This window comes from Nicotiana tabacum, chromosome 3, assembly GCF_000715075.1.
Source record: "Nicotiana tabacum cultivar K326 chromosome 3, ASM71507v2, whole genome shotgun sequence".
Taxonomy (NCBI): Eukaryota; Viridiplantae; Streptophyta; class Magnoliopsida; order Solanales; family Solanaceae; genus Nicotiana; species Nicotiana tabacum.
The window spans coordinates 127,893,010-127,910,094 of record NC_134082.1 but is presented as its reverse complement, the minus strand read 5'-3'; the positions used below and the strand labels follow the sequence as shown (position 1 = coordinate 127,910,094).

Here is a 17,085-nt window from a genome sequence, read left to right as displayed (position 1 = left end):
CGAAATAGAATGGATCAGATCGGATTTCGGATATCCGATCCAAATGCACAGCTCTGGCTGTCATGATGGAAGTTTGTTGTATATCCCTTTCCATGACTTTTTTGTGATATATATAAAGGTTGGGGTTTACACCTAATCCCCCACCAAGCTATGACTTTTCGAAATTGACTTAAAAGCCACCTTACTTTGACCAAGTATATTATATTCTTATCCCTTATAACTTTTCTTAATTTTGAAATTACCTCTCAGTAAAAAAAATCCCTAAAACACACGATAACCTTCTTTTCTCCCTTCTTGTTGCAGACTCTGCATTCTTCTTCCTCAGACTCTGCGTTTTTCTTCTTCTTGTTGCAGACTCTCCCCAACTTCAGCTCCAATTTGAAAGCCTCTTCGGTCCAGTAAGTTTAATCTTCCTATTGAATTTCAATTCCTAGTGTGTTTTCAAAGTTTTGGATTAATTTTAACGGGAAACCCCTTTAAAATTCAGGACCCTTTTTCAATTTGACAACTTTAAAGCCAACCTATTTTTCATAAAAGAAAGTTTAGTAATTTAACTCTTAAAAAGAGGAGGAAAGTGTATTCAACTACCGTAGCCATCTAAAAAATCATGTCTGTGCAGTGTTCCAACACATGAAACCATCTTTGTATGCATGAATTATATGATTTCCTTCACTTATCCTCTTTATGTCGTTCTTGAAGATTTGAGGGCATTTTTCTGAACTTCAAGTTTTGCACACTTGAGCCTACTAATGTCCTAATATTTGATAAATTTATGAGGTAATAGTTTTTGGACTTTATGAATGTCTAACAGGGAAATGCTCAAAGAGTGATGAACTCAGATAGTTTGAAATGGCTAAAGTTGTAGATATGCATTGCTCACAGATGTGTAAATGCACATAATACCTTTAATAAGTTTTTGATTAATTTATCTGCTAGCTAAATTGGAAGTTTGTATAGTAATCTGATACTAATATACTGATAATATATGTCACTTAGAGTAGCAAAATAATCTGTATTTCACCAAATATATTTGTTTCAATTGTTGCCTTCTTTAGCTTCTTGGTTGCTCTGCTTTCTTCAGATTATTTACATTCAATTATGCCCTACAATGCTAAGTGGGATGATGATACACATATAATATTTCTTGAGTTGTGTGAGCAAGAGGTTAGAAAAGGAAACAGACCAAACACTTACTTAAATAAAGATGGGTGGAAAAGTATTGTTGACGAGTTCTGTAAGAAGACGGGAAAACATTATGATAAAAAAAATGAAAAACCATTGGGATTACATGAAAGGCGAATAGACACTTTTTAAGCAGTGATGAGAGGGGAGATAGGTTTAGGATGGGATGCCATGAAAAATACGATTATGGCAGATGATGATTGGTGGGAAAGAAAATTTAAGGTACATGTCTCACATTATTATATGTGTAATTCTTATTTTTTTTCATTGTTAATTTTATCAGTTTGATTAAAGTAGTTTTGATTTTCTCTTTTTATAGGAGAATGCAAAATATAAAAAATTTAGGAACAAAGATTTTTCGCTAATATGGTTTTGCTATGATGCACGTTTTGCTGATGTTGTTGCCATAGGAGAAAGAGCACGTGCAGCAAATCAAGAACAATCATCCGGCATTGGACTTAATCTTGATGAAGAAGGAATAAATGTTATTGATGATTGTGACAAAGAACACTTTATTCATCTTAATGATGAAATGAGCGATGAAAGTGATGATCTACAAAATATAAATTCTGTTATGTTTCCAGAGCCATCACTAAAAAGATAAAAATCAACTGATGGTGTTAGCACCAGTAGTCAAGTAAGAAAGAGTAAGAAAAAAATAGTTGCAACACTAATAAAAGAGGATATACACTCTTTCATAGAGTTTATGTCTAGCAAAAGTACTGCTACATCTCCTGCAGTTGATGAGACATCCATCGAGAAGTGTATTGGCACGTTGGAATAAATTCCTGATATTCTAGCTGGGAGTAAAATTTATAGTTTTACTATGAATATGTTCTGCAAGACAAATAACCGACAGATATTTTTGGGGATGCCTACTGATGAAGCTCGCAAGTCTTGGTTGGAGTTTAACTCTCAGTTATAGCTCAAGAAAAATGTGGTTGAGTATTTCTAGTATTCTGTGTTCTAATATTGTGATTGTATGTGTAAATGTTATTATGGTTTTATGTGTAAACTTTATATATTGCTTCTTGTTTAGACGTTGTGATTGTATCATTAAACTTTTATTGAATTAAAGCTTCTGTTTGTTGAGCTTCTATTGTTAAGCTTCGGTTAAACTTACTATTGTTAAACTTCCCTTTACTTTATATTTGGAAAACTTCAGTTAAGGTTATGTTTAGAAAGCTTATATTAACTTTATGTGTTCATTTTCAGTAAAATGGAGAGTTTGAACTCTAGTGACATAGTAGATCCTTATCCAAGTTATTCTTCACAATATGAAGATGAAGAAGAACTGTAGGAAATACAGAGGGAGCAAGATGAGAAGGAATGGACGGCTTTATGTCAAATAGCAGGTAAATTGATTTTGATGTATTACGAAAAATACCTATGCAAGGAACCTTGTCATACGTTTAGTCGCTCTGGAAATGTATTTATTCAAGAGATATTAAGAGGAAACGAGACTCGTTGTTATGAAAATTTTCGATTGAGGAAGTCAGTGTTTGTTGATCTATCGAATGACTTAACTGGAAAGTATGGGATAAACCCACACGTGGAATATTTATACACAAGATGTTAGGCATGTTCTTGATGACTTGTGCACATGGAGCTGGAAATCTATTAATACAGGAAATCTTTCAACATTCGGGAGAAACAATTTATAGACACTTTTATAGTGTTTTAAAGGCTATTTGTGAGCTTGCAAGAGATATAATTAGACCACATCAAAATTATAATAATGGTGCAGGAGCTCATAAGCCATGTAACGGTCGATATCTCCCTTTCTTTAGAGTAAAAAATATTTTTACATAATTCTTTTTTATTAAACTTATAACTTAACTTTTACAAGTATTACTAACTTATGTTAAATTTATACTTGTAAATGTGTGTAGGATTGTATTGGAGCACTTGATGGCACACATGTTAAAGCAAGGTTACCGCAAGGTCAAGAGATACCATATATTGGACGTAAAGGTTATCCGACTCAAAATATTCTTGTTGTCATAGATTTTAATATGTGTTTTACATTTGTATGGGCTGGGTGGGAAGGAGCAGCTCACGATAGTCGTATATTTGGTAAGGCCCTTCGTAGACCAGAACTCAACTTTTCACGTCCAATTGGAAATAAGTATTATCTAGTTGATACAGGATATCCGCATATGAAGGGATATATGGCTCCATAAAAAGGAGATAATGTGAGATATCACCTAGCACAATTCCGTCGCGGTGCAACAAGGCAATTGCGAGAACCAAGAGGGCGAATTGAAAATTTTAACTATTTGCATTCTTCTTGTAGAAATATTGTAGAGCGCACATTTGCGGTTTGGAAAGCAAGATGGTCTGTTTTGCGAGACATGCCTTTCTATCACATTCACACTTAAAGAGACATCGTACTTGCTACTATGGTCATTCATAACTATATTAGAAAGAAATACAATATGGATGATGCATTCCGAGCAGCTGAGAATGAGGAATATGTTCCATTTGTTGATCCTGATGTTGGTACATCTTTGAGAGCTAATAACAATATAAATGTGAAAAATGTGGAAGAGCAAAGTGATCTTGTTTAGATGGGTCTTCGCGATTTGATTGCTAATGAAATTTGTGAAGCTTGATACTTGTAATTGTATGAACATATTTTCCAATACTTGAATTTGTTGTATCAACAGTGTGTGGTTTTTTGGAAAATTAAAATAGTACTTCCTAGTAGGATAAACCTATGAGTAAAAAAATTACATTTCATGGTATTGGGCATATAATTCATACTTATATCTTTTGAATTACATTAGAATTAATAGTGTTCTTGGCTATCATGCAATAATGTTTCAGAACTATACTGTATCAAGCAGACTAATTGAGTCTGAATTCCTTTCTTTTGTATTGCCTTTGATAATTAATCACCTCCTTACATACACTCATCATGAGCTGAGCTTGTTAACTGCGCATCCATACACGTGACAATGACTATCAGGTCTATATATGTAATTTGACATTAACTAATTGAAACTTAAATGTTATTTTGTTTCGTTCTCTTGAAATATGCATATAATTAAGTGGTTGAAATTAGAACGACTGAAATTAAAGAATAGTAATACTTGATTTATTGAAATTAAAGAGTAGTAGGAACAAATTATTTTTCTTTCCTCTTTTGTACAAACTAAAAATGAGCGTTCAAGAATTATATTTGTAAAAACTATCTTAAGTAATCATTTAAATTGAAATTAAATTAAAATATAAATTATTTTTTATTTGCATTAATTATATGAATCAAATATATTGTAGTAATCAGATCCTTTATAATGTTAACAGTTTTAAGGATATTTTTGTCTTTTTAACAGAATTTTTTTTTTACCAGCACTTGTTTACCAAACACTTCAACAGCTTTTTTTAAGCTTCAACACTTTTATCCAAACAGGTAACTGCTTATTTATAAAACAAGTTTCAGCACTTAAAAGTTGCTTTTGCTGCTTAAAAGCTGCTTTTACTGCTTAAAAGCTACTTTTTTCCAGCTAATCCAAACGAGCTCACAAGTTGGGTTGGTTTTGGCTTTTTCTAAAGCAGATTTTAACTTTTTTTAAATCTTTTTTTGGTTGCCAAACACTACTTAAAATTAAAAAGTGCTTAAAAGTTGGTCCAAACAGGCTCCTAGAAAGCTACATAGAAGCCTGCATTGCAACATTTTCCAACAGTTCAAACCCTAAATAACATTACTTGTAAAGTAAATAATTAGATATTCCTTTTCATAATTTGATACTTAAAATTACTTTGTTGAAATATAGGCCAAACATAAATGATTTCTCATGTATTAACAAAAACAGTTTCAAAAATAATTGGACCAAACATAACTTGCTAAAAGTACTCATTCGGATACTTCAATTGAAAAAGAAGTCATTTCCAAGCTCGGCATGTCTTTTTCTTTTTCTCGAGGGTTTTGCGAGAACGCAATAGAGTAGTTTTTCTTTTAATTTCATGAACAATGAGAAAGCTTTTAGGTAGTTGAGCCAGAATTTGGCCATTAGGTCGTGTAATTAGAACAGCTGTTCAATATGGTACTTTAGAAACTTGCAATCTGGAATCAGTTTTAATAATTCTACTATTCTAGCAATAATTATTACTTCATCCTACGAAAGCATTCAATATACTTTTAACTTATTTTAATCTTAGCTCTTCTGCTTTTTAATTTTTCTTTTTTTTTGTTATTCACAGGGAAGAGGGAAGGAAATCTTTGCTCTTTATTGCATAAGCTATTATTAATTATTAATATTAATATGTAATTATGTTATTTAATTTACAGCGCTGTACAGAATCCCAAATAGTATCAAATAAGCACTAGAAGCCCCCTGCAGGAGAACAGTTATTACACGTTTGGCCTTGACTTTGTATATTGTCAAGGATTTGGCAAAATCTTTCCGTTACCAGTTACAATCAAATATCACCAAACTCTCCACCAAAACGTCCTTCCTTTTTTCTTACATAATTTCCAAATTTATAAAATAAGGATAATGACGAGAGAAATAGAATTGCTTACTATCTTACCACAGATCTATATGAGAAAATTTTCTTTTTATTTTAATATTGAATATAGTACTACTACTTAATTAGATCTTTATAATAACAAGGACAGCTGCGCGGCAAATAAATAGTTTGCCAACCCCCACGTTGAACCCCAGACCGGTCGTTGGTTAACCTTAAAGGTTGACTTTTCCTTTGGGATCGATGGGCTTAACCGCTAGAGCTTCCAGATTTCATTCTTCTATTTTTCGACCCAAATCTTTGCTACCCAGGCACCTTCACACCATGAGGTTATATTTCACTCTTATTGTTTCTTTATATTGTACTTGTTTGTTTTTCTGTTTCAACCGGCTTCAAATGGAATGAAATGGATATTAGAAATTGGTATACACGGTCTGAACTAGTTTGATATTGAGGCATAGGACTAATTGTTCATTTGGTTTTTTGGTTTTGGTTTTTTGTTCCACTATGTGATTGTAGTTTCGTGGAGGTTATTAGTTTCTTAATGGTTTTTGGATTCATTATGGATATTGATACATCTGCCATATGACCAGGAGGCCACGGGCCTCTTGCAGAGATGCAGGGTGAGGTTGATAGACCCTTGTGGTCCGAAACTTCCCTGAACCCACGCATAGCGGGAGTTTAGTGCATCGGGCTGCCCTTTATAGATATTGATACATCAGCACTTCATCTGTTTTATTTTAAACAGTGGTTTGATATTGAGTTTAGGGTAAAAACTAAAAAGAAAGGCTTTTTGCACATACCAAAAGTTTAATTTGAACTTGTGCTTTTAAACATGTCATGGCGTTGTTAAGACTATAAAAGCACACCATTAAGGTTAAGTTTAAAGTTAAAAGAGTTTCAAAGTGTGGAAAGATATCTTTTTCTTAAATATAAATTAACACGGAATAGTGTTATATAAAATGGAATACACCACAACAACAACAACAAAAATATACCCAGTGTATTCCACAGGTGAGGCAAGTGTTATATAAAATGAAACATAGGGAGTATTTATTTACATGTAGGACCTTCTCCTCTGTCAGCTTTTGTTTGCAGGATTCAGATATTTTCTGCAATTACAGTATTAGAGTGGTTGTTAGATCAAGGTTGTTGTTTTCCTAATTTTGTAGGTGTTAGAGTTGATTCTGGATGTTGTCCACAAGCTTTCTCAAGAAATGCAAGTTTTAGATGAGAGGATGTTGATAGGTTGAGAGTTTTGTAAGTGAGATATCAATATTGATCCCCAGGGTATGGGTGCAGATAGAAAACAAATGAGCTTTAATTGATCATTAAGTCTGAATTTGATGAAGTTAATTGCTACCAAGTGGAAACACTTTTCTCTTTTGTTGTGTTTAACGGCAGTTAAGTAGAGTAAGTGACACGGGGAAGATCAGCCAAATCCCCAGCAAAAGAGGAAGAAAAACTTTTCCTTAAGTGGACCTGCTAAAGGGAAAGTCTCGACTCCATTTGAGTTGGAGTAGATGCAATTGATTACATAGACAAACTTGTAAAATTAAAATACAAACTGAGTTTTAAATGGAAGGTGATTTGCCTTGAGGAACACATGCAGCTGCATTTAGTTAGTAAACATGTACTTCTCCGCTTTCTGTTGAATGTTATAAGCTTTCATGCTACTCCTATAGTTCTTTCCATCGGGGCAGAACATATTGCAGTGTGATCCTTGGGGTTATAGGGTTTGATACTTTTTCAATTGGAAATCAGTGCAACTGCTCCTTTGATGGAAGTTATGGCATAGATTGAGATTCACTTTCAATATGCCGCTATACAAAGCTTCAGTCGTCTCATTTCGAACTACATCGAGATGGAGAACTGAATCCTCTTGCTGTGTATCCAAAACTGTGAATTTGGACCTCTTAATCATTCATTTGCTTTTAAACGCGACATGTTACTTACTCATACATGTTTTCACATCAGTTGGTCGGATGAATGGTTTTTGTTTGACAATTCTTCAACTTATCTTCTGCTTGTTTGAATCTCTGCACATGATAATGCAATGACCTCCTGAAAATTTCGACTTTTCAGAGAATATGTTGATACTTGATAGCCACTCATTCGTTCAATTAGACCTAGTTGTCCTGTACCCTGGTTTAGATGGGCTTTCAACAGTAAATTTCTAAGTAACGGCATCAATCTTTTTTGTTATTGTTTGTTCTTTGACCTTTTAATGTAAGGCCTTAAAGTGATCCGTGTGTTAAACGTTGAATACTGTAGTTCTAGTGAATTTAGTGATTGAAAGACTTTCAGATGGATTAACATGCCCACATGACCTGTAGAAGAAACAATTCTTTTAAGCAGTGTTGTCATTTGGATACTGCAATGTAAACACACATAAGCAATGAGACACAAGATGGGTGAATTTATAAGCTATGTGGGGCATAATTCATGAAAATGATGTCAAATTTCTGATCAAGTAATCCACACATTTTAATTGAGTTTATCGCTCTTAGTTTTCATCATCCTGAGACTTGGACTATACATCTATCCTATTTCATGACGCTAAGTGGTGCAACAAGTTTGGCTCTTAGCATGACCTGAACCTGTTATTCTCGGTGTCCATTAGATCCAAATGCTTTGTGATTTTCTCCTAAAACTGCAACTTATACAGATAAGACGCTGATTGTATTGAATACTCAAATCTAGCAGCTTACAACTCACACTTACAAGTTAGAAGGCAGTGATTTCTATTGCATGTTTTATTAAGCGTCAGTTTACCTTATTTTATGAACCTGTCATATAGGTCTTCTACAATGTTACATCAATCAACTGCAGGAGTGCTTTGTTCAAGCATTTAGGTTCTGACTGTTGAAAGATGTATTTTTATTTGTATTACCCTTTCTACTGATCATGTTCATAGCTTCTATAAAATTTACCCTTATCAAACAACAAGAAAATTACCTTTTCCTCGGATCAAACTTTTGATCTTACCATAAGATATTTCCTGCTAGAGAAAATGTGATCCCCCTTTGTTTCAGGTCCTAGTATATGCTGATTATAATCCAATAAGAAAAACTGTTTAGTCCCAAAAGAGATGTAATGCGATCTTATTCAATCCATTTGATTTTTGAGAGAAGATTCTTCCTATACATATTTACTGTAGCATTTCTACTTTAGATTTTAATATGTTGGCCCACTACAGAACAAGGACAATTTTTGGGATTTCCCTTTCCCTAATCATCATCAACATGGCCGCTATAATGGAGCGCGCTGATGAGAATCTCCTTCCAGCTGTTTACAAAGAAGTCAGTGAAGCTTTTACAGCAGGACCATCTGATCTTGGGTATCTCACATTCATAAGGAACTTTGTGCAGGGAATTGCATCACCAGTGGCAGGTATTTTAGTTTTAAATTATGACCGTCCCACGGTTCTTGCAATTGGTATCCTCTTCTGGGCCTTATCAACCGGTGCAGTGGGTGCGAGTAAGTATTTTCTGCAGGTTGCTTTCTGGAGAGCAGTAAATGGTTTCGGTCTGGCAATTGTGATACCTGCACTGCAGTCCTTTATAGCTGATAGCTATACGGATGAAGTCAGAGGAACGGGATTCGGATTTCTTAATCTAATTGGTACTGTGGGTGGGATAGGAGGCGGAGCTATAGCTACAATTATGGCTGGTCATGAATTCTGGGGCATACCAGGATGGCGCTTTGCCTTTGTCGTGATGGCAACTTTGAGTACTTTGATAGGAGTTCTTGTTTTCTCTTTTGTTGTTGACCCAAGGAAAAAAGGCAGCGTCCATCGTGATATTTCAAAGCATTCTGATAGGTAGTTACTTGTTTATCCACTTTTATGTTCGTTAGTTGTTGCTCCATTTCCTATTCTGTAGTTAAGCAGATTCTACTCTTTGTTGTTATTTTTGAGCTTTCCTTTCTCATGCCTTAGGGAAGAATTGATAGAGAAGGGACGTTCAAATATCAATTCAGTGTCAATTTGGATGGAGTCCTGGACAGCCATGAGAAGTGTCATCAAAGTCCAAACATTTCAGTTCATTGTTTTGCAGGGTCTAGTTGGATCCCTACCTTGGACAGCCTTTGTTTTTTTTACATTGTGGTTTGAATTAATTGGTAAGTGGCCTGTTTTCTGGATTTAGTATGTAATTTCTTCTTATGCTGATATTCATTTTACTTAATCTTTTATGGGTGTTAGCTGCACCAACTGTCATCATGAATATATATGATGCAGGTTTTGATCATAATAGTGCAGCAGCACTTGTCGGTCTATTTGCTGCTGGATGCGCATTAGGATCCTTTTTCGGTGGAGTAGTTGCAGACAGAATGTCTCGAATATACCCTCATTCAGGGCGTGTCATGTGTGCTCAATTCAGTTCTTTCATGGGCATCCCGTTCTCATGGTTCATTCTCCGAGTTATCCCCCAGTCTGTAAGCAGCTACTCCACATTTGCTGTGACTTTATTCATAATGGGCCTCACAATCAGCTGGTGTGCTACGGCTACAAATGGTCCAATGTTTGCAGAAGTGGTGCCTTCAAAACACCGCACCATGATATATGCTTTTGATCGTGCCTTTGAGGGTTCATTTTCTTCATTTGCTGCTCCAATTGTAGGAATTCTTGCCGAGAAAATGTATGGTTATGATGCCAAGTCAGTTGATCCCTTATTAGGATCTACAAGAGAGGCTTTAGCATTGTCGAAAGGCCTATTTTCAATGATGGTTGTGCCTTTTGGTTTATGTTGCTTGTTTTACACCCCTTTGTATTGGACATTCAAGCAGGACCGTGAAAATGCAAGACTTGCTGCTGCAAAAGAAACAGAGATGATATGATGATCCCACACTTGTCATTTCTTTGTTAATTCATTCTTCTTGGACTCTGTGTCCATCTGGCAAGTTCAGTTCATTTGGATTTGGAGTTTCTCTCTGTGACCACATAGATGAAAGCCTACTGCACTGCTAACAGTTTTCCTGTCTAATTTTGCAGAGATGTCATATGGTGGTCGCAGCAGGTTACTAATCTCATCTAACACAAAAATGTACTGGTGCCGGAACAAGAGGATGCATTTACTTACCAATGCACGCCAATGCTCAAGTAGTTGCTTCTGTAATGTCAGACTGGTTAGAGGGGGGAGGGATGGATTTCGCATGTTTGTCTATGTTACGCCTAAAACCTACCACTTTTCAAGTTAGAAGAAAGCAACACACTAAATGTATCCTCTTCAAGATCGGTTCAGTGTCTAATATTAAAGTTGAAATTGTTTATACAAAACAATAGGGTTTTAACGTGACATCTTTTTACCTTCACCCTTTGCAATGGAGGCGGGATAGATAGTTAATTTTGTTCTCGCTTCTCTTCTACTTAGACAATGCATTTTTCAGACATGCCATCTTTCAACTGTTTTTTTTTTCTTCTTTTTTCATGGCATGCTGTTTAAGCTAATATAACAACCCATTTCTTGTGGAAATGAGAAGAACTCCCAACTTGAGAATTGACGGTTGTTACACATCGTTTCATAATGTATCGTATTGTATTGTATTGTACTGTATCGTGTTTGGATAGATTGTATCGTTTGCCGTTGTTTCATGATATCATGCACTAGCAATATGAAGAATAAATTTGTAATATTATAAAGATAAATTATGATACGGGGTAAATTTATTATATAAAAAGGTAGGATAAATGATAAAATAAAATAATTTAATAATAGTGAAGGGTGAGATGAGAGAAAAAAGCAAGATAACGATGCGCCCACACCAAATCGGCCGTTACATAAAGTGGCACATTTCGTCGTTACGTAACGACGGATTTAACGATACGATACAATAAAATTTAAGTAACAACCAAAACAAATATCGTATTTAAAGTAACAATACGATATGATATAATAGGTAACGACCATCCAAACAAGCTGTAAGTTGTATATGTTACAACTTTATTCTTTTCAAATCAAGTTACTTGTGCTTGTAATAAGCGGATTATTTTGACTAGTCTTTCGGGGGTGGAGCACATCTATGTATATTTTTCACTTATTTATAGTTTTTTTCAATTTTTATGTAATTTTACCTATTTAAAAATATTTACTGTAATTATAATATTTTATGAAATATTAAAAATTAAATAAGCCCCGAGGCTTACGCTCACTGAGGCATTTACCTCGCCTTACGTCCACGCCTTTTAAAACACTGCTTACAACTAATCTGATTGTGTAAAAAACATTTATATTGTAATGCATAAAACTTAAACTCTTTAAATTTAATTATATGCACAAACAGAAAACTTGCAGATAAGAGAGAAATTTTTGCTCAAAAAACAATCATGTTAATGTTTTTACTTTTCTTATTTTTTCAAGCAAAGAATGAGAATCTTGTTTTAGAATGAAACACCATTAACGTTTTAGTTTAATTTGTTCTCAATTAGTATTTTTTTTTCTTTTTCTTTTTGCTCGAGTCTGAAAATTCAATTTCACGAATCACGATTACAAGAGTGGTTGATAGTATGTTAGTATAAATAAAATACCGAAATTATCTGACCATACAAACTGAAACCAAAAAGGTTAAAAACGAACCATACCAAACTTATCTTGATATGGTATTGATATAATATTTAATATTTTTATAAACGAAAACCAAAAATACCAAATCAAATCTTTCAAAACCGTACAGACTGATGAACACCCGTAGGCTACACGCATCGCGCGAAGCTTATGTTGTCCACACATCCACCATACATAGCCTTTCTCACATTTGATTTAAACAACTCAGGCCTGTCTCTCAACACAGCAGCAGCATCAGTATTAAGAGGATCCTCGGGGTTTGGTTCCTGCACAGGTGTTGTACGGGATAAGTCAGAGACGAAGCTAAGATTTCAAGCTTAAGAATTCGGAATTCTAAGCATTTTAAGTCACTGAGTTGTAAATTATTAAATTGTAAATAATTAATAAATTGTTCTAGACTAATACAGGGTTTGAACCAAAGTAAAGCTACTGGATTAGCTGAACCCGCCGCCAGAACATTGGCCTCGCCCCTGGGATAAGTTGACTGTGTATTTACATGTAACAAATAAGATGTTGGAGAGAACAAAACAATACCGTAAAAAGATGATATAATCCATAAACAATTGTGTTGATGTTGAGAACAGGTTTCCAATCTTCTCTAAGTACGTTGAGGCAGACACTACCCTCCAAATCGATATTAGGATGGTATACCTGCATCTCATACAGAAAGCTAATGAAAAACAGAATCTCAGTGTCTGATGTATGCCAGAATATAACGGAGAGGGAAATAGCTGTACCTTGGTCTTGCACTTTACTTTTGGTGGTTCGTGTGGATAGATTGATGGAACCTCGAAAGAGAATAGAAATTTTCCACCACTGCAACACCAAATCAAGTTGTTGTTTAGATGAGAATCACCATGATTGTGCAGTAATTATATAAACTGAAAGTGCAGAAAAGTGAATGCACCTTGTTGAAACAATTATGCTCGATATGCAGTTGTTCTAGATTCTACATTAAGAAGGGAGAAAAAACAGTTGTGCAGTAGAAATTACTTACGCATAGTATCCGTCATATGGCTTAATTGTAATTTCAAAATTCATCAGCTTATCCTTCCCACCAGGAAATGATATTGTACAAGTACGGGGCAGGTTCAGCTCGGTAATGTCTGCAAAGAGTGAGTTGAAGGGGTAAGTCTCAAGCGAGAGTACTTTACCATAACAAAGATTGAGAGGGAATTTCCAATCAAACAACCTCATGATAAGACCATGAAAAGAATAGAACAGTGGAAAAATGCAATCACAGTTGAGCATTCACAAACAAATTCAGCCCCCCACCCCCAACAAAAAATCAAAAAAAAAGAAAAAACAAGAAAAAAAAAGGCACCACGTCGTTAAAAAATATTCCGAAGGAAAAGGACAACATAACACAGCATATTTTTCTTGATCAATCACTCAATGTATTTCTATTCGAAAGAGAACAGGCACCAAAATATTTTCAAAGGACGGAAGATAGTGTGTTACGTATATAAAGCATCTCTTCTTGGAAAGACACAGTGATTAGTAACACATTAGTTACATCCCTGGTGAAATTGAATCAGCATGTATTTGCTAGAGGCCCTGCCACACTGCTCGTACACCTCAATAATAACCATCTTGAATGCATAAAGCTACAAGATCATCAACATCATCCTTGGAAATCGAGTAATGGTTAATGCTGGAAATCAGGACCACACACGTTCACATACAGAAAAGTAATTGACATCAGTTTGCTCCTTCACATCCATCAGCACTCAATCTACAAAATATTTTTCATCCTCCTGGAATTGGAAGAAAGGCGAAGCTATGTGTGGCCAAGGGTGATTAACTGAACACCCTTCGCCGAAACACAGGATAAAATATTACTTGTTATTGATAAACAAACAGACTTTGAAGACCCTTGAATAGCCCGCTGGCCTTATTGAGTGGAGGCCTGCGGTTTGACATCTATAGACCAAAACAATCCTCATTATTTTTCCAATTGAGCAATCTACGGAGTTCTTTTCTCCAAGGAGAAAATTTTCAAATTCAATTTAATGTTCTTTCATCATTCACGTTAATATCACCCAGTTTCGAGATATTTCTATACTGATTACTGCATCAAAAAACATGTTGCTATGATTGCTGATTTAATTTCCAACAGAACCAATGTGTGATGCTCAAATAAAACACTCCAAACAAAATTATATTGCAGAAACAACAATAGAAGAGTTAATATATCAAGCAAAAAGAGAATATCAAAACCTTTGTGTAGACGCAGTTCCCCAGCGGTCTGCTTGTTGCAAGGGCCCTTCCCATTGCCATTCTCATTAGCCTCTTTTTGCTTCTCTTTTACTTTGAACAATTTGATCATTTTTCCTAACACAAGTACTAACAATCAGTTCCAGGGGCATAGTTTTCCAGCAATAACTTGAATAGTGAAAAGGAGTTCACAAAATGCAAGTATTTTTACATTAAGATCAACAACCAACGAGTAATGATGACAGTTAAAGATAATCCAATTTTGTACTGATCATGAAGAGCAATGTAAGTAACTTGTAGAAACGGCTGTCAAAGACAAAGAACGGAAGGACTAAAAGAGCAAAGATTTAAAATAGCTGCACTCCAGAGATTTCATCCAACTACTTCTATGCTAGTCGTTAACCTACCGCAACTCCCTCTATTTTTATATTTATGTAATGTATCTAAATGACATGTCTAATACACCTATGAATATGTCAAACATAAAATAGTAAAGTCAGGTTCTTTGAAAAGAGCCAGGCACTTACTTAACTATGCACAGGAAGCAAAAGCCGAGAGATGAAAAACATTTTTTTTTCCTTGATAAGTAAGAAAGAATGAGATGGAGCACACTGTTTAAGTAAACAAACACCACTTTCAATTCAAGTAATAAGTTACACTTTTTATTTGTGATAACTGAATTACAAGTAATTTGAGAGATCAATACTACTCTACTAGTAATATATGCTTAGACGATTCGAACAGTAGTATATTTACTTTAACATGAACAAGTTCATGATTTTGTATACACCTTTCTGAATATGATTGGGAGGCTCCTACAACATATTTCAACATCTACACGCTTATTAGAGCAAAACTCTTCAAATTTTATAGGAATCCAGATTCAATTTTGCTCCAAATTCAGAATAAAGACAATGTAGCTATCAACCAATACAGTTCTAAAGTCGTAAATTATGTGAAAAAGAGATGCAAAAACTAAACAGATAAATAAATATATTCAGTCTAATGCCATCAATATAATAAAACAAAGAAACAGTAGAGAAAACAAAACTTTTTCTTTGAAGAAATTCCCCTAAAATTCAGTATCAGTTAATTAAACAAAGAAAGACACCAACCCCACAGAAAAATAACGCAAAGGGTAAGAACTAGAACATAAGTAAAAGTTCAATGTTTTAGAATAAGAACAGAGTGATGAACCCAACAGCAAAAGGAGGCCAAAATTAGTACATGCAAATAAAAAGATTCAATTTTGATTTTGAAGAAAAGGAAAAGAGTTGGAGATCCTGATAATACCTTTTGATTTTTGAAGAAAGCGCAGAGAGAAAAAAAGAACAACCTTAAACGAGACAAGGGTACAGAGGAAGTACAAATTGTTTATAAATATATATATAGTGCGGTTTGAACAAAGGAGCACACGGATTTTTCCCAATCCCACAGTTCAAAGGACACAACTAGTTTATGTTTTTGTGTTCTTGGGCTTTGCTTATAACGCCGCTTTCTGTTATTTCTTCCTTCACCTCCACTAAATATGAGTTCTATTCTATAATATTGAAAAAGGAATATATTCCACTCGATATAACTAAAATTTTAAAACTTGAAATTTTACTGATATTTATATTTTTATTCTTTTTAGGTAGAATGCTATAATTTAAATCTTCTTTAGGCACTATTTGATGATCTTATTAATAATATATTGTAATAGTTATGGTCAAACCATTCATTAAAAATAATTGAGCCTAGTATACTTGAAAATATTACTTGTATAAGCTATACCTCAAAATCACTAAAATCAAAAAAATATATTATATCCACAATTTGGGGTCAAAATAAAATATACAACCAAAATTATATTTTATAAAATAAAACAATCCACTTTAATGTTTGATCTTGTTGGTTATAGTAGTTATAAGCTGATTATTAATCATAATTATTTAATAGAGTTAACTTTAGAGTGTATAGTTAGTTAGTTAAACTCAAGTAGTTTGATGGTTAGAAGTTAGTTATTTACCGTATATAAACAGTGTACACTTCATTGAATCAATAACAGATTTCATTTTCTCATTTTTGAGTTATTCTTCTCTTCTCTGAGATTCTCTCTTCCTCTGAATTCATCTCCCGTTCATTGCTGGTAGTCATGACAGCGAACATGGTATCAGAGCCACCGGCTTAGATCTAGATCGCAGCTCTAGTTTCGTCTTAGTCTTCTTAGAAATATCAGTTCAACACTCTTTGGTTGTCTTAGAGCTATTTGAGCAAGAAACATCTTGGATTTGTGAATTGGATGAAATTTTTCAAAATTGTTCACTACAATTTCTCTGCAATTATTTTGCTGCAAAAGAAATATGGTGGTTGTAGATGAATGGAGTTCTACGAATGGTCTACCTATTTCCCCGACCATAGAAAATGGCAATTTGGCCACTGGTACAACAAGCTTTCCAACTATCAATTACAATCATCCTTTGTTCTTACAGCCAACAGACACTCCAGGTAGTACACTAATCTCTCTTCAACTTATTAGATCTGGCAATTATGCTCTATGGAGTCGTGCTATGAGTTATCCTTTTAGGTAAGAATAAATTAGATTTTGTTGATGGTCGATTTTCTAAAAGCATATTTGAACCTGAATTGCATGATCAGTGGAAGAAAGTTA

At 34.4% G+C, this 17,085-nt stretch overlaps 2 protein-coding genes and 1 long non-coding RNA gene across 7 annotated transcripts; 2 read left to right on the top strand and 1 right to left on the bottom strand.

The window, feature by feature from the left end:
* The first annotated feature begins 226 nt into the window (after window positions 1-226).
* On the top strand, window positions 227-3,747 carry LOC107767580 (uncharacterized). The gene is made up of 3 exons (XR_001643943.2): window positions 227-398; window positions 2,398-2,537; window positions 3,075-3,747. It is a non-coding gene; the product is annotated as an uncharacterized LOC107767580 (long non-coding RNA).
* Window positions 3,748-5,624: 1,877 nt separating this feature from the next.
* Window positions 5,625-10,952, top strand: LOC107767568 (uncharacterized). 5 transcript variants are annotated; one of them, XR_012707829.1, is made up of 6 exons: window positions 5,625-5,984; window positions 8,855-9,048; window positions 9,127-9,478; window positions 9,596-9,777; window positions 9,896-10,557; window positions 10,649-10,952. XR_012707829.1 is itself a non-coding variant. In XM_075249899.1 (4 exons), exons 1-4 carry the CDS (start codon window positions 5,899-5,901, stop codon window positions 10,492-10,494), a joined length of 1,491 nt encoding a protein of 496 aa, XP_075106000.1. In that variant the 5' UTR covers window positions 5,625-5,898; the 3' UTR covers window positions 10,495-10,952. The 5 variants fall into 5 exon arrangements, 1 of the variants encoding a protein (XP_075106000.1); XR_012707828.1 differs by having other exon boundaries at window positions 5,626-5,984; window positions 9,896-10,553; XR_012707826.1 differs by having other exon boundaries at window positions 5,626-5,984; window positions 8,855-9,478; window positions 9,896-10,553.
* Window positions 10,953-12,216: 1,264 nt separating this feature from the next.
* LOC107767571 (putative NEDD8-conjugating enzyme Ubc12-like) lies at window positions 12,217-15,930 on the bottom strand. The gene is made up of 6 exons (XM_016586608.1): window positions 15,729-15,930; window positions 14,439-14,552; window positions 13,216-13,324; window positions 12,956-13,034; window positions 12,753-12,869; window positions 12,217-12,484 (listed from the first exon to the last, which is right to left on the bottom strand). Exons 2-6 carry the CDS (start codon window positions 14,545-14,547, stop codon window positions 12,347-12,349), a joined length of 552 nt encoding a protein of 183 aa, XP_016442094.1. The 5' UTR covers window positions 14,548-14,552; window positions 15,729-15,930; the 3' UTR covers window positions 12,217-12,346.
* Between the last annotated feature and the right edge of the window lie 1,155 nt (window positions 15,931-17,085).

What these genes read in the sequence shown, in the direction of transcription:
- LOC107767568 (XM_075249899.1), top strand. Translation starts at nt 5,899, where the DNA reads ATGGGCTTAACCGCTAGAGCTTCCAGATTTCATTCTTCTATTTTTCGA. An exon ending in AGGCACCTTCACACCATGAG is followed by an intron (nt 5,985 to 8,854) that starts GTTATATTTCAC and finishes GGCCCACTACAG; the next exon opens with AACAAGGACAATTTTTGGGA. An exon ending in ATTTCAAAGCATTCTGATAG is followed by an intron (nt 9,479 to 9,595) that starts GTAGTTACTTGT and finishes CTCATGCCTTAG; the next exon opens with GGAAGAATTGATAGAGAAGG.
- LOC107767571 (XM_016586608.1), bottom strand. Translation starts at nt 14,547, where the DNA reads ATGATCAAATTGTTCAAAGTAAAAGAGAAGCAAAAAGAGGCTAATGAG. An exon ending in AAGTAAAGTGCAAGACCAAG is followed by an intron (nt 12,870 to 12,955) that starts GTACAGCTATTT and finishes TATGAGATGCAG; the next exon opens with GTATACCATCCTAATATCGA. An exon ending in GATTATATCATCTTTTTACG is followed by an intron (nt 12,485 to 12,752) that starts GTATTGTTTTGT and finishes ACACCTGTGCAG; the next exon opens with GAACCAAACCCCGAGGATCC.